The 22,191-nt window shown below is 40.3% G+C and overlaps 1 protein-coding gene across 2 annotated transcripts in view; it reads left to right on the top strand.

Moving 5' to 3' along the window:
• Positions 1-21,812, top strand: part of PDGFRA (platelet derived growth factor receptor alpha) — a 31,873-nt gene extending 10,061 nt beyond the window's left edge. For both annotated transcript variants that reach the window (XM_088524702.1, XM_088524703.1), the window contains exons 4-23: positions 805-1,068; positions 1,577-1,707; positions 3,085-3,256; positions 3,362-3,551; positions 4,034-4,149; positions 4,618-4,744; positions 5,581-5,774; positions 6,196-6,290; positions 6,405-6,537; positions 10,752-10,856; positions 12,202-12,312; positions 12,566-12,719; positions 13,812-13,978; positions 15,146-15,261; positions 15,819-15,941; positions 16,544-16,655; positions 18,859-18,958; positions 19,080-19,185; positions 19,959-20,194; positions 21,044-21,812. In XM_088524702.1, coding sequence (XP_088380828.1) covers positions 805-1,068; positions 1,577-1,707; positions 3,085-3,256; positions 3,362-3,551; positions 4,034-4,149; positions 4,618-4,744; positions 5,581-5,774; positions 6,196-6,290; positions 6,405-6,537; positions 10,752-10,856; positions 12,202-12,312; positions 12,566-12,719; positions 13,812-13,978; positions 15,146-15,261; positions 15,819-15,941; positions 16,544-16,655; positions 18,859-18,958; positions 19,080-19,185; positions 19,959-20,194; positions 21,044-21,191 — 2,900 coding nt within the window. In that variant the 3' untranslated portion in view covers positions 21,192-21,812. The remainder of the gene's footprint in view (positions 1-804; positions 1,069-1,576; positions 1,708-3,084; positions 3,257-3,361; positions 3,552-4,033; positions 4,150-4,617; positions 4,745-5,580; positions 5,775-6,195; positions 6,291-6,404; positions 6,538-10,751; positions 10,857-12,201; positions 12,313-12,565; positions 12,720-13,811; positions 13,979-15,145; positions 15,262-15,818; positions 15,942-16,543; positions 16,656-18,858; positions 18,959-19,079; positions 19,186-19,958; positions 20,195-21,043) is intronic.
• The last annotated feature ends 379 nt before the right edge of the window (positions 21,813-22,191 follow it).

Raw genomic sequence — 22,191 nt, 5'->3', positions numbered from 1 at the left:
CTCTGGGACTTCATGCAGTATCCCAGTCTCACTAAACTAAACTGGGTGAATCCTGTCTCCGCTTCAAATTACATTGGGAAAATAAATCCATGTTGTTGGCAGACTGTTTGGATGGGAGTGCTGTGTTTGGGATATCGCTACAAAGAGCCTGCCAAGGCAGCACAAATTCTATTGTTGGCAGGATTTGTATTGCTATTTATTAAATTTCATTAGAAAGCTTTGCTCAGAAGCTTCAGCCTAGGAGAGATTATTTGCTTACTTCAAACAGCCAAATTTAGATAATTTGAGGTGCGTAGTTCTAAAGTTTGATATGTTATGCAATTGTGTTTTAAACTCAGAATGGGGATTGCTTGGGCATGAAAGCTGACATCTATTTTGTTGATTTAAAAAGTACAAGCATCTTCTTTTTTATGGTTGATCATAATATTGTGGAAACCACATACTATAACTATAATTAATTATACCTCATAGCCATAATGTTAGACATGTTAGAAATGCATAAAGATAAGTACTTGAAATTAGTTTTGATGAAATATGGCTTTAAAAGTGTTAGCCATAAACAACTCCATACTGATTTCTACTTTTGCATTTTAAAAACAAATTCTTTTCTAGACATGCCTACATATGATTTAAGAGACCACTAATATTACAAAGGAAAAAAATAATCTAACTGAAGAAGAGAAGGAATGAGCTATGTGGTATGATGAATTGTACTAACATGAGTTAAGATCTATAACTGCTCATTGATATCCCTGTTCTTGTGTATGGACTACTACAAACAAAACCACAACTTGTTCTTCACAGATCCAGACATGCCCTTTGTTCCTTCCATACCAGAAGATCAGTTCATCTTAGCAGAAGAAGGCGATCCTACCATTATTCCCTGTCGTACCAGTGACCCAAATGCTCAAGTGACTTTAATTAACAGTTTGGACAAGGATGTCTTTGCCTTCTATGATAGCAAACAAGGCTTCATTGGGAATTTTCCTGCAGGCTCATACACATGCAAAACAACAGTTCAAGGTGTGGAGTTCAAGTCCGAACCATTCCTCGTCTATGTTTTAAGAGGTATTTATTTTTGTTAATTAAAAATAAAAAAAAAAAGAAGTAACAACTTCATGTCTTGTGACTCTGTATAATCTGTAAAATTCAAGCTTTAAATATTTTAAAATAAGTTTTTTACCGGTTAACAATTGATTTTTGAAGTTGGCCACCTCTTAGCAAAAAGGGAAATTGTTTTTGTAGCAAGAGTGTTTTCACAGGGGCAACCTACTTTTTGAGATAGGAACTTCTGACTGAAATTTTACGCTCAGGTCAATATTTTTTTGTGGAATTGAACTCGATGCCTGTAAACTTGGTGTTTTAAATACACACTGTCTGGGTAATTGCTAATAAAATAGCTAAGAAGCAATCATCTTCTGGTTTTGTTTATATTTTGTAAATCGGAAATGTTTTCATTGAATTTTCCAGAGGAGTACTTGTGTAGAGGACGTGAAACAGAAATTTGTCCCTGAAATCACACCCTACAAAACCCGCACATACTCTTTTAAGCTAAATCTGCTCTCTCTCTCTTTAGCAACTTCAGAGCTGCCAGTTGAAATTGAAGCTCTTAAAACTGTCTACAAAACAGGCGAGACCATCGTAGTAACTTGTGTGGTCTTTGACAATGAGGTGGTTAATTTACAGTGGAATTATCCTGGAAAAGTGGTAAGTATCTCCCTTCTTTTGTTGTTCTGTTTGAACGACTGTTGTTACTTATGTGTGAAGAAAGTGGGCTTGTAAAATATTCTTTTCTTTTTGATTGAATGAGGACAGGAGAGAAAACAAAATAATTAGTTTTATTTTCAGATTATCACAAAAGAAAGTCAGTAGCAAAAGTTAGAGCTGATTGTTGGCAAGTATGCAGATCATGAAAAGAAGGTGAGGTGTGACTAGAATACATGTGCCAAGGGAGCAATGGTCTCTTTCAGGCCTTGCCCTGTTGCAGATAGTTAGGGAACGGTTAGTTAGAAAGTTTTCCAGGACAAAAAAAAAAAAAAAAAGAAAAAAGTTTGGGGAATGGAAAGAGTTTGAAATGTGTCGGACATTCCTGTATAACTTTGTGGCTGCAGTTCAGGCCTGAAGCTTTAAAATGTTGCTCCCTAAACCATGAATTCTTGGGCGGCATAAAGAGCAATGAAAAATCAAGTTTGTGGTCTTACCTGTTCTGCATTGCGCAGCTGTAGATTAAAATGACTCTTACAGTCAGTGCAGTTGCATACTAATAAGAACTTCCTAATAAGAAAACCTTAATTTTTTTGAGGCTGTCACAAATTTTCAGATTTTCATAGCCTTCTTTTACAGTGAAAATTTTTGTTCAGTGAGACTTGATTAAAGCCAGCCAGGTACCCTGTGAATGGAGAATTTCAGTGTGTCCAAGGTGAAAATTCTGTTAACCAAAGGGATGGAGTAGTTGAAGTCACTACCTAATTGTGGTCCCCCAGATCATGCCTTTTATTTAAATAAGTTGAGTCCAATAGGGAAAAAAAAAGTTTTGAGAAGGTTTTGTTCTATTTTCCACATTACACATCATAATCTCTGCTATTTGCAGCTATTCAAAACTATCTCCAGCATATTTTTTATTCCAGTCTCCCTTGTCTCACTATCCTTATTCTCACCTGTCTTCTCCCTGACAATAAATTATTTTCATTTATAGAGCAGAAACATAGTACCCACATAGCACTAGAGACCATAGGCATCTAATACCTTTTGTCTGGTGGAACACATAAAAATCCACCTTACTTCATGGGAACTAAACAAAAAAAAAATCAGAGTAAAAACCTACTGCTTTTCTGTCTGAGGAGAAAGTAGCAATAAGCAAATTTATTGCTGAGTTTTGGATGGCATTTTATTTTGAATGGGCAAAATATACGCTCTCCAACTCCTCACCCTTTTGTGTCTGCCTCCAAAAGGATGCCCACTTTTTGTGCCTGTGGCTAAAAATACATCACTGCCCTCACTCCAGCGTGTTGTAAATCCTTGGTGCTATGCTTCAGCACAGTTGCCTAAATAATGCATATATTTTTTTCCTTTCCCAAACTACAGAAAGAAAAAGGTCTGATAAAACTTGATGATATCAAAATCCCATCGCAGAAGCTGATTTACACCTTGACCATTCCTGAGGCAACAGTAAAAGACACAGGGGATTATGAATGTACTGCTCGACATGCAACCAAGGAGGTTAAGGAAAATAAGAAAGTAGTCATTACAGTACATGGTATAGTCTGTTTTCAGTGTCTAAAAAATATTACATCACATTACAAAATGTGATTCTTGCAATGTGCTGCACAACGTTGTTTATGAAGGGCTTTATCATTTGCAGACAAAGGGTTCATTCATCTGGAGCCTCAGTTTAGTCCTTTGGAAGCTGTCAACCTACATGAAGTCAAACATTTTGTTGTTGATGTGCAGGCATACCCAGCTCCAAAAATGTACTGGTTGAAGGACAATGTGACTCTAATCGAAAATCTCACTGAGATTGTTACTAGTTCGAACAGAGTCCAGGAAACAAGGTAAAAATATTCTTATGAATTTCATGTTGCCGTATGGACATATTGCTTCTCCTCCAGGACCATCAGCACCACTCCTGCTTTCTCCTTCCTCTGCAGATAGTTGCTTCTTCCTCAATAACATTAAAAAGGGTAATGCCTAGTCTGCCTCCTTTTATTCCCTTGGTAGCATTAACCTCTCCAAATTACAGAAATCTTCGTTTCTGGGTACTAATCCTCTCCATAATCAATCCGCTCCAAAGATTTCTAGCTATTTTCAGTGTTAGTGTTTTGTTAGATCCCTACAGGGTATAAAAACGCACACTTGTTTTTCACTTGTATTTTGGTAGTCATTTGCTGCTTATGTAATAATTTCAGAGTAACGATATGGTAGACATGCCGCAGATCAACACATTATAATCTCCACACTTAGATTATATGTTGTATTGAAGTAGATTTTTTTTAATGTTTGCTTTAAAAATACAAACAAAACCTCTTTTCTTCAGGTTTCAAAGTATATTGAAATTGATCCGGGCCAAGGAAGAAGACAGTGGGTACTATACGTTGGTTGCTGAAAATGAAGATGAGGTCAAAAGATACACCTTCTCATTGCTAATACAAGGTAAGCATCCCCAGCGCCTTGCTCACCAGAGGTGATGGCACGTGACAAACATTTGATCTATTTAACCATGGGGTAAGCAATGAGTATTTGATTGCCTGGAGTTTTGACACAAGAAAGGCCTAAGTTGGTGCGTCCAGAGTGTGCTGAATCCTTGGAGTGCTCAGGGTCTGATCCCAGCTTTGACTTCTGCGCTGGCTTTGTGCCAAAAAGAAACTTTATCCTCCCATCTTAAGCTATTCCAGCTGACGGCAGGAACCATAGCTCGTTTAGTGTGACATGTGGACGTGGCATAGCCGCAGCACTTCCTTTGCATGGTTCTAACCTAGGATCTGCTCTCCGAGCTGTGTCTGGATCGCCTGCTGTCACCAAGCTGCTGGTCAAACAGTGCTATTCCTGCTAGGCTTGAAATTTCACATGGATTCTGTAGACCTTTCCAAGTATCTTAACACGCTCCCAATTCATTTCCAGTTCCAGCCTTGATCTTAGACCTGGTGGATGATCATCATGGCTCAGCAGGGGGGCAGACGGTGAGGTGCTTGGCAGAAGGGACTCCACTTCCCGATGTGGAATGGCTGGTTTGCAAGGACATTAAAAAGTAAGGAGAGCAGGTGACCTGATATCTCAATTCGTGGCTGTTTTTGTCCTTGACTAAGCTAGTATTGTTAATTACCATACCATACTTTCCTTAAAAAGGGCCAGTAAACTATATATCTGATGTGCCTTGTGTAGAGGCAAGTTGCCTATATTTAGAAAAAGGTTTTCAGTGCCCTTCCTACTGGCTGTATCCTGTAGGACACAAAGCATCAATTCAGTGGGTTTCCCTGCAAATTTTGTGCCCAGTGAGTGAACTCAGCAGATTCCAGAGTCCTGGTTTGAATAAGGATCTAGAGGAGGAGATGTCTCTCCCTTCAGAGAGTCCTTATCATTTCACAGGTAGACCAGTCTGCCAGATTCACACTCTTGTGCTCTTCACAGTTTTCACTTCTTTTAATTGATTTCCCCCCAAATGATACTCTTCTCCTTCAAAGCCCTTCAGACAAGTAATTATTCCCATATGTTTGCCAGTTCTAGACTGATCCCTTATAGAAGGACTAATCTCTTCTACAGCCTTTGGGAAGCTGGGCTTTCACTGCGAATTTACACGTCTGTGTCCCTTTCCTCAGGGAGAGAGGGACAACATGAAAAGAGGCTAGTAGCCCTGGGCACCTCCCAGCCAGAGTTCGCTGCCGTTTTGCAAAAATTGCTCACACTGTGGTGGGGTGAGCGTCTTCCTAACCTTGCCTCAGTGAGACCTGTGCTGCACTAAGCATTCACCATGACACAGGCTGACAGTAAAAGAGGAAAGCTCTATGGGATATGTAGTAGTACCAAGGTCTGTCTATACCCCTACCTAAGGCCAGTATCAATTTCTGTTGTTATTCTCCTCTGTAGATGCAGCAATGACACCTCATGGACTCTTTTGACTAATAATATCTCTGATATACACATGGAAGCTCATCTGGATGAGAAAAACATGGTGGAAAGTTGGGTGACCTTTCAGAAGGTAGAGGAGACTCTGGCTGTTCGATGCATGGCAAGAAACGACCTTGGTGCTGTTACACGGGAACTGAAGCTCGTGGCTCCCAGTGAGTTATTTTTTTTGCTTCTGTGACATTAGATCACTAATAAATAAGTAAAAGCATAGATTTCCTGCACTGAAAAGAAATGAAAATGGATTTTTTTTCCACCCTGGGACTTATGAGGCATTCTACAGATCTTTATTTGTGCATCTGTTTTTCACTTACTATGTGGTTCTGTGATTCATTTCAACTTTTTATTGCCATTCACTAAGGGAATTTCTTCTAGAAAACCTCTGCATTTAGTCTTGAAGCAGGAAGGCAGAGGTGTTTGGGGCTGGGAATGACTTTACAGTCACCAGTTCCAAGGACTGCTCCTGTGACGTGCAGGACACAGGAATTGCAGTGGTATGGAAGATGGGTGTCCTGTACATGTGTTGTGTTCCTAGTGGATCAGGAGGCAAATATGGTCTTTCTTTCTACTCCACAGCCTTGCGATCAGAATTGACAGTGGCAGCTGCAGTCTTAGTACTTTTAGTGATTGTGATAATTTCGCTGATTGTGCTGGTCATCATATGGAAACAGGTAATGTAGAAATAAAAATATTTCAGTTCGGATGCTGAGCCCACCTGGCTTTTGATTTACCCTAAAAGCAGGCACACAACTAACACTTGGTTTTGTACTCATTGTGCTTTACAGAAGCCAAGATATGAGATAAGATGGAGAGTCATTGAATCCATTAGCCCCGACGGCCATGAATACATTTATGTTGACCCAATGCAACTGCCTTACGACTCCAGATGGGAGTTTCCTCGAGATGGGCTAGTGCTAGGTAAGAGACTAATCTGTTTACCTGGGGAGAAGGATGATTAAGGGCAACACTGAAGTCTCTGCTGCTGGAATTTGTGATATAACTCACGAAGTCCAGAGTCTCTCCATCTATCTGTTCTCCTTAGTTCTCTTCCCATAGTTTCTCTTCTTCCTTTCTTTTCCACATTTGACAAATCCGATGTCTCTAACACCTGGTCTTTACACCTTTCCTCCGTCTACTTAATTGCTCACATCCAGGCTGCTACTTCTATGTCTCCAGCAGCTCACTTGCCAGAAAGGAGGAATACTTTCTCATCTTCTACTGATAATCTTTTTCTTAACTTCTTTCTCTCTGCCCACCTCTTCTGCAGTTCTTAGATAATCCATCTGTAGAGATTAATTTGTCACCTCTAAGTACATGTGTGCTCCTCTAGGGACATGTCCACACCATGTCAAGGAGCACAGTGCTCATACTGACTGTTCTCGCTTAGAAACCAGCACCAGAAAGTGCTGTGAGCGTGGCTCTGCAAGAAGCCGTGTGGCTTGTGTTGCTACCATCTTGGGACAAGGAAGATCCTCTCCCAGCTGCTTTCTGCTGAGTCATTGGCATGTGCTCTAAGTAGTCCTCTCTTTCCCCTTTTCCACTGAACACCTCTGCTTAACTGCACCAGGTTCACACTCCTTGTGCCTGCCTTCATGGCTCTGCCTCTTCGCACTTGGCCGAGGGCATCTCCCTTCATATCACCCCTTGTCTGTTCCTCTTTTGCAGTCATCATGCATACATGGGGCTTTGAGCCCCATATGCTGGTGCCTCTGGGCCTCAATTCCAGCTTTCTGCCACATGCCCCGCAGTATCAGACTTGTCTCAAAACAGCTTGCACCGCCCTTCCCAACATCAAATTCCAGCTTCACAACTCACTTCTGCTGAGGCACCCACAAGAAGTGAATCAGCTTTTTTTTTTTTTCTTACTACCTGCAGTACATTCATATATTTATGTGAAGAAGCCAACTGAGATATGGAAACAATTATGTAGTTTATTAAAAATATTTTTAGAATTATTAACCCATGTATCATTGCTGAGTAACTACATAATCTTATTTTTGTGAATGCTGGCCTTCCTCCTTTCCCTTCTGTTTTTTTGCTTTGTTGTACCTGAGTCATAGTTCAAATGTAATTCAGTTAATAATTCTCCAGAGCGAGCATTTATATCATTTATATCACTTGAAAGTAATAGATAACTGTAATAATTGTAAGTAATTGTAATGCTCTATCCAGGTAGTGCTTTAAATACTTATGCTAACCCTCTCCTGTATGTATCTGTGCTCAAGCTGTACACATAAAATACAGGAGAAGAAAACTGAAAGATGTTAATGTTTGATGTATTTTAAGGAACACATTCATTCCCTTGGTGTACTACTTCTCCTGACATATAGAAAACATTGATGTCAACTCAAAAGAAGAAGCACAAAAATTTCTTGTTCAGGAACAGTGTCCTTTAAATAAATTCATGTTTTTAATGGGAAACTAGAAGACGGGGGATATTTAAAGGAATTATTTCATTACAGTTCAGGCTTTAATTACATGCCCAAATAGGATTTGTCACATCCCAGTTGTTAATAGACCACCACTATGATTCTGTCTCCCTCTGACTCATGAATACCAGTTTACTGCAGTGCCTTTCTATTTACTAGCATATTCACAGCAGTAACTGCATTAAAAACTATAACTGCATTTTTTTAAAGATTTTTTTCCTTTATAGAATTAATATATATCCATCGCGCAGTTTTGCCATATGTAATGCTGTGTCTCAGGCTGCTGGAACCCTGTTTTGCTTCTGGCTCTGGTGGTTCTGGCTTGCTCAGGGTTTCCACTGTTGAAGCAGAAGAGAGCAGCAAGGGAATCGCACTGTTGATTCCAGATGAGCTCCCTCCCCACTGATTTCGGGATTTGGGGATTACAGTAGACAGGTGGCACACTTGCTCCTTTGCTTCCCAGGGAGCCACCCATTTGTCACGGTGGCTTTAGTAAAACAAAACCCTGGTCTAACAGATGGGATTAGACTCGTCCCCATTTGCAGACTGTAAAAGGCAAGTTAAATAGTTACACGGCACTTAGCAATGTGGTGCCCAATTTCTTGTGAGTTTAGAAATTGGATGTAGACTATCAAGCCTGCAATTCATTGGCTTTCGGTATTGAGCAAGGACTGAATTTGAAAGCTTTGTTTAAGTAAGCTGATCATCACAGCTCCATTTTAACTAGAGAGGCAAACCTTTGTATTTGCATTTCCCAGCGCAGAAAAAAACAGAGTGTCTCAGGCAATCTCAGTAGAGTAACTCTGTGGCTGGAAACACAGGCTCGACAGAACATAACCTCCAATATGATTCCTCCACTAGTTAAGGAGCCTGGTGTTACGTGTTCCTCTGTTACAGAGAAGTTACACTGTCCTCCGACGAGCAGATAAAGGTAGAGCTTTTATATTAAGAAAAGCAGAACTTTGCAATTTGGGGTTACTATCAAGGTGTCCGCATCATGAATGGGATGGAATTGGTTGCATTACAGATGCATCATCTAGCCCCTGAGCTCCCACCTGGCTCCAAATTTCAAGTGAAAAACACGTGAGACCAGGCCTAAGCAGACGGAGAGGGGTGAAAAGAGGAAATAGCAGTAATAGCTGCCTGCCACTCAGGAAGTGCTCTCACTGTCTCCACATGTGCCCAGGCGTGGCTGAGGTGCTGGGGAGGGAGATGTACGTCCCGTTGGCAATATGGGCTGGGGAGGAATTGGCTTGTGAAGACAAGAAGATCAAGGAGCCTCAGAAAATGCCATCACTTTCTGGAGGGCTGCATCCTGCCATGTGGCTCCCAGATCTTCGCTCTGAAAAATTTCAGGGGCCAAATTTCAGACTCAGGTTGTTTGAATTAGTTTGAAATTCAGTAGGATGCTTTCTCACATCCTGTCCAGGAAGAGTAACCTTTGGAGCACAAGAATCTTGAAAAGAAATTGCATATATTTTTGTGTGCATGACAAAAGTTCCTCAAGAGTAACACAGCTAAGAATGCTTTAACCTTTTCTTATGCCTGCTAATGATGCAGATTTTGGGGGCCGAAAATATCCTGTTGAAAGGATGATAACAATAAAAGTGTGGACTGTAGCTTGAGCATAACAGAAACACATGGTATTGCATACCAGGTAACACCTTCAAAAGTGCAGGAGATGACCACTTCAAACTGCATGCAAATGTCAAAGACAAAATACTGCATTTCTCCATTGTAAAAAAATATCATTACTTATTCTCTCTGTGTTGGAAGTCCAAAAAATCACATAAACTAAAACAGCAAGCTCATCAGGAGTATGATAATGTCCTGGCATCTGGAGTTTATATGTGAGTTTGTTCGCTGAATAAATGTTGCCTTAATGAACCTGCTTTCCAATATGGAAGCTATGAAATATAGTATTTTGGAGTATGTTTGTGCATTTCATATTATTCTAAAATCTGGCTCAGTCTGTACACTGTATCCATAACAGAAGACAGGATATGATAATCCAAAATGTTTGTCTAAATTGATTTGTGGAAAGAGTAAAGTGTGTATAAACATTGGCTGTTTTATTATAGCACTTGGAAATTTGCAATAAAATTTATTCAAGCATATGAAACACACTTGTATATTAAACTTCAGAGGAGTTTCCCCTCATATGTGATCAATATGTATTTCAAATTCTTTCACATCACTGATGGTCCTGGTTTTATATTCCTAAATAAGCTGCTGATTTTCTTTATCTGACTGCTAGATCTATCCAGCATTGGTGAAACGGTCTAATACCATAGCTAAAAGGTCCAATCCAGAACTTAAGCAAAGGACATAACAGAAACGTAGTTGAATATTGACTGAGGCAGTAAATGCAAAAGATTCAAGCTTGGACAGGGTAAAGTTAGGGAGCTAGGGCAGAATAGGGGACAAAATCGAATTAAAGAAGTTTTTTCTCAAAGCTCCTTCCTACGGGTTCCCACATACAGCTGTGCTCCTGATATTTGCTTGTTTGTTTTTGTTCAGGAATTGCATTTAATGACAGCATTGTTTAAAATATATTTGCCTTTTCTGCTTCACAATAATCAAAATAATACCCATGGTTTGGATAAAGGAGTGTGCTCATTCCTCAAGGGAATTGCAACCTGGTAGTCACAGACAAATGGTTGTTAATCTCTGGAATAAAATAACGGTCTCTGTTGTACTCAGGTCGAATCCTTGGTTCTGGTGCCTTTGGGAAAGTGGTTGAAGGGACTGCATATGGACTGAGTCGCTCTCAGCCGGTGATGAAAGTAGCTGTGAAAATGCTGAAACGTAAGTTACTGCAGTTTCATTTCCCAAGCTGGATAGTGCCTGTTTCCACAAGGCTATTTAAGTATTGCCTGTGCATACACAGTTTCTCCTCATTTGAAATTGGAAATAACCTGCAAAATGACTTGAATTTGAAATTATGTTTTTGTGACATTTTAATTTTTTTCAGGCAGTGTCCAGCCTTCTGAAAATATCAGAAGTTTGATTTAGTTGTATGGGCTGTAACACTCATGATAACTCAGCAAGTTCATAAAAAGATAAAATAATCATGAATGTCTCTGATATTAAATTAAAGTAATATAGCAGAGCAGACACAGTCAGGTCTCTTGTGATACTCTTGAGTCCGCTGAAGATCATCCAGTTTATCACAGCTAGGAACCTGCTGTAGTGATTTTGGAGGGAATATGAAATGAGTATCAGCCACACCAAAATGAACATCAAGCACAGGGAAATATTACCTGATGAGAAGTGGATGATAAAAATAATGCTATCAATAATTCTGGGATTTTCTCAAGTCCATTTTATATTGCGAGCATGGCAGTATGGGTCTGGTATGCAGAAGATGCTACAAATAGAGACTACCAGGTATTGTCAAAAGAATGACATGGTTTGAGAAGAAATGACTTTCTGTCACTTTGTGGTCTTCAGCTCTTTGGATGTCCAACTTCTGGTTAGTCTTGCAACATGAAGCCAAGTAGTTCACAGAGCAGCTCTGCTTTATTTCATCTGCTGGGTGTCATTTCAGCCCCCAGGTGACACCAGGAAGCATTAATACTTTGCTCTGATCATTCTCCCCAGCAGTCTTCCTTTACCCTGGAGCGGGTTGCATCTACACTGTCAAGCCTGCTACTCTTCGTGTCAAACCACAGCCATATTAATCACACCGAGTATAAGTTGGTTTGCACCCAAGGTGTGTGCCTCAGTAGGCACAAATTAGATATTCTCTTACAAGGTCCAGATGCTACCTATGGTATGGGGAGGAACTGGTTTGCAGCCTGTGGTCCAGGAACTACACTCTGGTGTGAAGACGAGCAGCTTGTCTGGGCCCGGGCTGCCAGTAATCCACTGGGAAAGCATCATCCCTTAAACAGGTCCCTAGTGTCAAACGAACAGAGTCAGCTACCGAACTGGGCCACACAAGATCCTTGCTAGTGATTCATGACTCCTTCCTGAGTCCTATGGACATCTCTTTTCAAATAAAGGGCACAATCTTCTTAAGGAGACCATGGCTTAAACATTCTAATTAGATAAGAAGTATGCCTAAAAATTACTTAACTGAACAGAGATAGCTTTTCTTTGTAAAAAAGGTGAGCATTCCTGCTGAGTGGCTGCTGTGTTCTTTCAACAGCTACGGCGAGATCCAGTGAAAAACAGGCGCTCATGTCCGAACTGAAGATAATGACACACCTTGGGCCCCATCTGAACATTGTGAATCTCCTTGGAGCGTGTACGAAATCAGGTGGGTTTGGCTGACATGAAATGGAGGTTTGCTGTGGAGCCACTGTTCACTGTCCATCCATTACACAAATGCCAAGCAAAGCATTTAAAAATGTGTATAAAAATTTACAAACCAAATTACAAGCATAACAGTAACTGTGAAAGCCATAAAATTAAATGGAAATATTACTAGTTCTGAATAATCTCTGTATTTTATGTATTATCCTTGATTTTTTTTTAATTCATCAATACGTTACTTTGCCTTGTTTCATTAGGTCCTATTTACATCATCACTGAATATTGCTTTTATGGAGATTTGGTAAACTATTTGCATAAGAACAGAGACAATTTCCTGAGCCGTCACCCAGAGAAGCCAAAGAAGGATTTGGACATCTTTGGGATGAACCCAGCTGACGAAAGCACAAGAAGGTGGGAAACAGGACAAAAATGTTATGGCCTGCCATTTAAGGCAATGTCATGGTTAATCCTTAATCCTTTCCTCTTATTCCCTATGCCCATAGCTCTCAATAATGATTCTCACTGGACTTTCATTTATCAGGTTTCATAAGTATATGAAACTTTAGGCACTTTTCGCCTACTCTTTCTGGCAACAAACTTTGTGTGTTGGCCTGTCTTCATTTTCTTCCAAAAACCCTAGTTATTTGGCATTAGCTTCTGTCCTCGCAGTCCTACCCCTGCCCCCTGACACTGCCTGCTCTGGAGCACAGTCTTTTCTCTCTTGCAGCTCAATTCCTTCTTCCTGAGCTGATCTTGAGACCCCAAAGAGTATTTCTATTTTGAAAGTATAGTCCAGGATTCCTTTCTTCTGTCTAAATGTCCTTCTAACTTTATCCATTTTAAAAGTAAGCACTTCTAGCTGTTTTCCTTGTTTCCCAGTCTGGAGAATTTATATTCTCCAAAATTTCTTCCTTCCCAGATCCTTGTGGTCTCTAAGTTCACATAGTCTCCTTTATGCACTGATGGTTTTGCCAGTCTCCACAGCTCTGTTATGGTTAATGTTCATCCTGTAGCTTTCTCTAGATGTTGGTAAAGAAAGCTTGTCATTACACAGTCAGCAATAAAGCAATGTCATAAAATTCAGAAGTTGCACAGAGGTTCTTCCAAAAAAAATCACTTGGGCAAATAGACCCACTGCCTTGGTAGCTGTCTACCCCAAGGACTGCTTATCTGAATGGGGGTTTGCTCAGCAGGGCTGGAGCTGATCCAAAGTGAGTTAGTAGTTTATGCATATCATGTGAAATACCTTGAAATAAATGTCATAGTCAGTAGATAATGCAGAGGGATTTTTAGAAGCTAGACAATATGTGTCAGACATCTGGTTATTGACAGAAATACGAGGTTTACGCACTTGTATTTGACCACTGTGATACTTGGTAGCAAGCATTAGTATGTGGTAATGCATGTATCATAATATACAGACAAATTGCCATACATGTTGCAAGGTAGCTACCTGTGAAATCCCAGCCAATACATCTATACATATTTTTTTTCCAATTTTAGTTATGTGATTTTATCTTTTGAAAACACTGGAGAATACATGGACATGAAACAAGCTGATACAACTCAGTATGTGCCGATGCTGGAAAGGAAGGAAGGCTCTAAATACTCAGATATCCAGAGATCTGTGTATGATCGCCCTGCTTCATACAAGAAGAAATCTATGTCAGGTAACTGAACTGCCTCTTCTGCATTCATCATTTATACCAATAATTCTTGCATAGAGTTATGTCTTATCTTTGAGCTCTCTGGTAGGGCCTTCAACTACTGTGTGCTGCAAAGATGTGAGTATAGAATTATATGAGTATAAACTACAAGCTGAAAGCTTATACTCTTGGTTTTCATCATGCTCATGCATCATGATATCTGATGATAGGAGCACATGCTCCTTCTGAAGCAGAAGGGATAGAGTTCTGTCTTTGTTCCCACACTGAAGTATGGAAGGGCTATATTATACAGTATGGCTACAGACACAGTCTTTGGAGGCAGTGATTTTACTGCTGTCTTGTATTTTGAAGGATTTTGAGCAATAATAGTAATTTATATTGCTGTTTCCACTTACATTTCATCCTAACACTTACCAAATGGGTAACACCCTCAAATACTTTCCTGAATTATGTAATGAAGATAATGAATGCATCCCAATCCCTGTCCCTTTTTCAGAAATTAAATATGCTTTGCTTTAAAAATAGGCACAGTCACGTCTGGCTCTAAGCCTCAGGAACTGAAGCATATCCAGACCCAGATTTACATGGCAGACTAATGTACTCATGCCCTGGGACAGTAGGGGTAAATGAATCACTGAATTTTGAATGCTTTTGCTGAGATTTTTCGTAAGAAAAATAGAACTATTGCCATAGAAGTCCTGACCCCTTTTTGCTGGTATTGGATTAGTCCCAGTGAATACTTGCTGGGAAACATAACAGTGTTCAGCAAAAGTAAATGGATAAAAGTGTATATGCATGCACAAAACTCTAAGGAAGTTACCACCTCTAAATAAATGTTTTTAAACCCCATGCTGAGCATTATAAACAACCCATATAACACATTAGTGGGCATTTTTATCTTCATGTTTTCTCACAATTCTCTGGAAAAAAAATGTAGACAGATTAAAAAACAGAACCTGTTTTTAATATTGGATTTTTTTTTGTTAAGAATGCAGTATTTGTCAGTGACTGATGCAGACATGGAAAGTGGTTACTTGTTATGAAAAGCCTGTTTTGGTCATGGTAATCTGTTAAAGTCATCAGGCCAGAATTATGAGAGGTGAAGGGAATGGGTGTTGCTTCACACTCTCTACTCTTGTAGCACAAACATTTTTCTTGCTTTTTCATCAGAATCAGAAGTCAAAAACCTTCTTTCAGATGACAGTTCAGAAGGCCTCAGCCTGCTGGATTTGCTGAGCTTCACCTACCAAGTTGCACGGGGAATGGAATTCTTGGCCTCTAAAAATGTAAGTAAACAAAAAGCAAATAAAATGTAAGTAAAAAATGCAAGAAAGTGCCAAAATATATTCACCTCCAACCTAGAGTTTTGATTTAGATTTTGAAGACACAGCACAAAGTAGAAGTCTATTGGGGTGCTGGGTGGCTTTCTCACTTGTCCAGAAACCAAGTTCACCATGGCTAGAAAGAATCAGAGCAGCCGTCTTCTTCTACCACTGCAACCCATGACCTTGATCGTCAGGGTGCCAGAAGTGGTGGATCTCGTCAGGGTCTGAACAACCACAGGGCCAGCCTGGTCCAAAACAGAGCCGTGTCATTAGCACATGGTGGGTAGCGAGGAAAGGATGGCACATCTTCTACCTGCTCCCCACCGTGGTAAATCTGCACGAGCTCCCTCTCTTTCTCTCTGCCCTTGCTAGTGCTCAAGGTACCTGCTTAGTAGAAGGCCTTGTTAATCCTGTGCCAAGAAAGTCAATAAATGTGGACTTTTTCAGAAAACTTTATGAGAGAAACGGCCCTCGTGGAACTAGCATGTCCTTGAATGACTTAATTTTTCTCCATACAGTGTGTACATCGTGACTTGGCAGCTCGTAATGTCCTCCTGGCTCAAGGAAAAATTGTGAAGATCTGTGACTTTGGCCTGGCTAGAGACATCATGCATGATTCCAACTACGTCTCCAAGGGCAGTGTATGTACTTCTTAATCTCCTGAGCTCTGCTTTAATTGAAATGAGAAGTGTCAGTTTTAAATGCCGTTTAATGCTCTTGCCATTCAGTATTGGTCACAGTAATTGACAGTTGGGATGAAAACTCTTGAGAACAATTTTTCTCCACTTCATTAATTCACGTAAATTTCCTTTGCCTGCTTGAATGATGAAAAGTGCTTGGCCACACTTAGTACTTCACATGCTTACACTTTAACTGGCAAGTTACATGACTGCATAAATTATTAAGGAACTGTCACTGCGATATATACAGTAATAACACATCAATCAATGACACATTAGATCTAGATCAGAGCTGCCACCCTTTGCATCCAACCTGGTTATTGACTAGTAGTAAAATGAACACAGTCATGTCTTAATTACTTTTTCTAGGGAGAGCATTGGAACATTGCTTATAATCCCAGAACCTCAGCGTGCTATATAGAATTAAAAATAAATACTAGCAAAGGTAGCACATTTTCTTATTAGGGAGATGTTAATTCTTGTTGTCAATAAGCTACTGTAATGGAAAATATTTCTCTAATGATTAATTTGTGGGATTTGGGGTTTATTTCTTTTTGCCACAGACTTTCCTTCCAGTAAAGTGGATGGCACCTGAAAGCATTTTTGACAATCTGTACACAACATTAAGTGATGTCTGGTCTTACGGCATTCTGCTCTGGGAAATATTTTCTCTTGGTATGTAATGCTAATACTTTCTTACATGCAATAATTAAACTTTTTCAGGTCAGGCCTGCATAAAGTATTTCAATTTTCACAGTAAAAACATATTAATGGAATTAATTATTAGTTTTTCTTCTGCATGGTGTTCCAGATCTCAATGGTAGGTATGAGATAAAAATCTACGATCTCCCAAAGTTCTCATTTGGATTTTTTTGCAATTTTTTTTTTGGGGGGGGGGGGGCTGAAAGGGGGCTAGAAAACTGAAAGCACTGAGTGAAAGCTTTCTGTGGAAGAGTATTGGTCTCTTCAAGTCAGGGGGGAATTTCTGGCTAAAACAGAAGGAAAAAGTCTCCTCAGTTATCCTACAGTTTAATGGTCAGGACACCATCTGAGCTTAGTGGTTGTTCTGAAATGATATTTCACTTGCATTTTGAGACACCCCATTTTAGTTCCATTACAAAACAAAAATAAATGCCATCCTTCTGGGACTCTGCTTTCTCATTTTGAGGGCAGTGCTATTTGCACAGTTGGTTTATGGCCATGTCCAGAGGCTACAACAACGCACAGCAGTTACAGATGATATATAGCTCCCATTAGGGATCAGCCTGGTTAATTTGCCTCCTGGGTGGATGGCTGGTCTGATTTAGTGCATGCATGTTACCTAGATTTACTCTGAGTAGAAGTCATCACGCCTGGATGATATCTGTGGCTGGCCACGGCAACCCCAAGCCTAATGGCATTTTCTAGGCTGTCGTATAACTGCTTCTCAGAAAAGAGCATTTGCATCATTATTTACAGCATTGATTACTGTAATCTCCGAGCACCACAGGAGCCTGTAAACATCCTTTCCTCAACATCCCTGGGAAGCTCAGAAGTGCCATTGTGTAGAGGGGGTACTCGGGCACAAATAAGTCTGTGCGTGGCTCTCCTGTTTGCAAAGGAGGGTCTGAAGATGAAAACCTTGCTTTTGAAAGGATTGACATCCCTGTGGTAAAGATTACAAAACGCCTGCTCCTGAGAAAACTGCTCTTCCTTGGGGAAAACAAAACAAAAGACCCCCATGTCCTCAGCTAGATTTGTTTAGGTTATCAGCTTTGATGTCTCACTGTGGCATTGACTTCTGTTGTAACAATCCTTTTACACATCAGTGACAGCTGAGCTCAAGTGCTATGGTATCTGTATGTCTCAAATGACCGTTTAAATGATATTAGCTCAGAAGACAAGTCCAAATTCAAACTTATCTATGCACCTTACATGGTAGCTGTGTCCAGGCAGGGAAACTTCACATAAGCCCTGCCGTGTGTGTGTTATGTGGAGGGACAGCAGTTCCCCAAGGGGCCTGGGAGCCCACCCATAGGCCACATGAAAGCTTAGGAGAGATGCTATGAGTTGGTTACAGCTTGGGTTTTGCCAAGCTGCGGAGCATGGAATGGCTTTTCCCCATCTAGTCCAGATGTCAAGGAGGCAGAGGAGGAGCAGGCTGTGGTCTGCGCTGATTGCGATCAGTACAAATAAATTGCAGCTGATGCATCACACGGTATAGTTTATTTATTCATTTTTGACAGCTTTAGCTTGGTTTCATAAATTTTGATGGCATGTTAAACTATAATGTTAACATTTTTTGACATGAGCAGCAAGACAGCATTTGGCATGCTTTTCGTGGACAGCCATTCCACTTTCTCAGCAGAAGGGTGATGTTTCAGTTTTATGAGTAAGTTCCACTTTAGGGCCACTTAACATTACAAGTAATGAATTATAATGCTAGGAACTAAACTTCAGTTCTATGCAAAGCACAGCTTCTATGCTTGTTAACTTTTAATTAATTTTAAAGTTTACATTTAAAGTTATTTTTTACCATCAGTTACTAGCTTTTGATACATCGCAAAACATAAAATGATTTCTCCCCAGAAGAGGTATTCGGGCCTTTGGACTTTTCTTAAAACAGCTTTACAAAGCCAGCTGTCTCTCACCCTTCTCTACTCACAGACATCCTCAGCACTCTCTAGGACTTAACATTTACGCAGTAGAGTTTTAAACAGAAAACTTAATAGTGCACTTTCCCATGGTTCAACCTCTTTACATAGTTCAGCAAATGCCCATTAGTAGGTATTAGTGGATTTCTGAACTTTCATTTTTGACATCATAACCTGTTATTTATTACAAAGTTGCAAGTTTTAACTCGATATCTAACAGCCTTTTTCTTAATTTTTGTCCGCAGGAGGCACACCATATCCTGGCATGATGGTTGACTCTACATTCTACAATAAAATAAAGAGTGGCTACCGAATGGCAAAACCAGACCATGCTACCAGTGAAGTGTAAGCATGCAATTTGACTTTCAGTACCTGCTCTGCCTCCAGACAATTTCGGTCTTAGTTTCTGTTTGGTTTCCTGTTTTCTTCTCCCAGGCAGTTAAAATGTTCTTTGCCTTATCTGCAGGTATGAGATCATGGTGAAGTGCTGGAATAGTGAACCAGAGAAAAGACCTTCCTTTTACCATTTGAGTGAAATTGTGGAGAGCCTGTTGCCTGGGGAGTATAAAAAGGTTTGCTCTTTGGAATTTCCTTTGCATTTTCTGCATTCGTTTTCAGAGGGGATTGACTCTGTTGTTCTGCCCATCAGAGCTATGAGCACTGAACAGATGCAACCTAAGCTGCGTAAATTAAATCATTCAGACAGGGACATCACATGTTTGAGGGATGTGAAGTTATGGTTATTGAGCGAAACAGTTCTGCAGTATTAGTGTGAAGCAGGGCTCTCCATTTCTACCGGAACTGTGTTGTGTTAAGCTTCTGCTGGAGAATGGAGTTTTGTATGTTTTAAGGGGATTTTCCAGGTGGTGAAAGAATTCTAGAAAAATTCTAGACATCACAAGTGTCTCATCTCCCAGTCTCCCTTTGGACCTCGACCTATTTTTGAGAAAGTTTTCCTCTCATGCTTCTGATAGTCACCTCTGGACAAGCTCTGCCTGTGTGTCATTTACTATTTCATTTCCACAGCTGCCTTCACCTCTTTCCCTCACTTTCTACCCCTCTTTCACACCTACATGCCTGCTCAGTGCTGTCATGCCCATCTCTGCATCTGTCCAGATGTGCTTGTCATTTCTCCTTTTGAATTCCCAGGCACTTGAAGATTTGGGCAATTCTGTCCAGCATTGCTGGTCCTGTACCCTGTGCTCATACTGCCTGGGGCAGCAGCATGGTACTTTTGCTCAAAGGGCAGAGTAATTACTAGGTTAGCAAATCACAGTTATCTGGCTGAAGAAAGGAGGCCTTAGAGAATAGTGTCTAATGAGGAGTTTGAAATGATTATTTTCAGAGCTACGAGAAAATTCACCTGGACTTCCTGAAAAGTGATCACCCAGCTGTCACTCGCATGAGAGGAGACTGTGACAACGCTTACATTGGTGTCACTTACAAGAATGAAGACAAGCTAAAGGACAGGGAGAGTGGATTTGATGAGCAGAGGCTGAGTGCTGACAGTGGATACATCATCCCCCTGCCTGACATTGACCCTGTTTCTGAAGATGAGCTTGGCAAAAGGAACAGGCACAGGTAGGTGGAGTCTTTAGCTCATAGTCTTCATTCTGGGTCATATATGTATTCCCACTGTTTAGTATCTTACCACATGAACAGTTTCCTTGGCTATGCTGGAACTAATTGTAAGAATGCTCCCAGGTAAATATGGTCATGGTGAATGGGAAAGAGGTCCTTGTGTGGACCTCTTCCGTATATTGCACGGGATGAGGATTGCTGGCCAGGTGTTCCCCCTATGCCCCTGAGATTCTCTTGCTAGTATGGCCCTCACAGCAGCTTCTGATGGCTTTTGGACCACATTTTACAAGACATTTTCCCCCTCTAACTAGGTGGCTCAGAGCTGGGTATGAGGTCACAAAGGATTAATTTGTTCAGTGTGAGATTAGCTCCAAAATACAGAATAACTTTTATACATACATACATACATATGTATATATAAATTCCTTGGCATTTTCCATTGATGGCAGAGTATCCAGGACCTTTTATTACTTATGGATTGAAATTTATGGCCTCTGTTACACCATCTTATTGTCACTTGCCTTTCCTGGATTTGCCTGACTGAACCGCTATAACAGTGGTGTCATAGAGTAGCGTCCAGATAGTCTGATATTTCTCTAATGAGTCTCTGGCAGAGAGCGTAGTGAGGAACATGCAAACGACCTGCCCCTCTGAATTCCAAGGTGATTCATTATCCTTGTGACACAGGATGCACTATATGCTAATAAGTGGGCAGTCAGAGTTGCAAGAGTGCTCTGTGCATCAGAAAGTGTGTAGAGAGGTGTTCAGTTGTACTGCAAATTAAGAGTATTATGCTTATTTAGCCTCATTTGTTGTGTATTTTAGCTCTGAAAAGTTTATCTCTTCCAGTTCCCAGACATCTGAAGAAAGTGCCATTGAAACTGGTTCCAGTAGCTCTACTTTCATCAAGAGAGAGGACGAGACCATTGAGGACATTGACATGATGGACGACATCGGGATTGACTCCTCAGACCTGGTAGAAGACAGCTTCCTGTAAGCCCCCAGAAGCCACAAACACCTTGCAGCTCTGCACAAGGGGAAGCTTGCCATACAGTCTACAGACTTCTGCTCCAAACAGAAAACCACTTTATTGCGATGTCAAGGATGTGAAGAGAAGATGGACCTTGTACAGAGAAACTCCCAGCGATCGGCAGGGGAATCAGCCTGACTGCGAATAAGAGAGACACATTGAAGACGGATTTTTTTAGTGTTGCTTCCTGCAGTACTTCAGTAGCATCTCAGTGTTGTTTGCCATTTGAACTGGTGAAGCATGAAGGCAAGGTCACAAACAGACCAGTTGTGTGTTTCAAGGGCATTCATGAGACTTTGATGAATGGAATTTCCACTGCAGCAATACTTCACCATTGTAATTATGTAAATAACTGTCCACTCAAGGATCTTTTGGGGTGCACATTGGACATACTCGGTGGATTTTAGAAGAGATCACTCATGAATTTTGTGTACTTGCTCCCTCAATCTCAGTGTCAGCTGCTGTTGAACTATCACGTGAACTGAAGAACATGCAAAAACCACTTCTGGACCAAAAAGGTCTAAACCCGCAAGGGACTAACTGGTACTACAAAACATATTACTTTTTACCATTAATGCAAGTAAAGGAGAATAATAATAATAATAATTAAAAAAAACCAGTCTGTAATAGGTGTTAGAAACCTAGTAAGTCTTTATTAACTATAGAGGATAGCTGTTTTCATAATAATACTACTACTGTTTTCAGTAACACTAAGCGTATATTTTGTAATTCATTGTCCTTCAGTTTAAGCACAGTTTCAAGAAACTTTAAGTAGTGGAAAATGATTTATGACCTGGATATTTTTATGAAACAATCATTTTATCTGGCTGCACACACTATGGTAAGTGCTCTGGCTAGCTAAAACTACTTTAACATGGAGAAACATTCCTATCTTCTAATGTTCTAAGATTTAGTTTTTATTATCAGCTGAGTAACTTTTCTAATCAGATGTACTAAAAGCAGTTTC

The sequence above is a fragment of the Tinamus guttatus genome, unplaced genomic scaffold, assembly GCF_059628265.1.
Source record: "Tinamus guttatus ecotype Peru unplaced genomic scaffold, ASM5962826v1 Tinamus_guttatus_pri_ptg000213l, whole genome shotgun sequence".
NCBI lineage: Eukaryota > Metazoa > Chordata > Aves > Tinamiformes > Tinamidae > Tinamus > Tinamus guttatus.
This window is presented reverse-complemented; position numbering and strand designations above follow the sequence as displayed.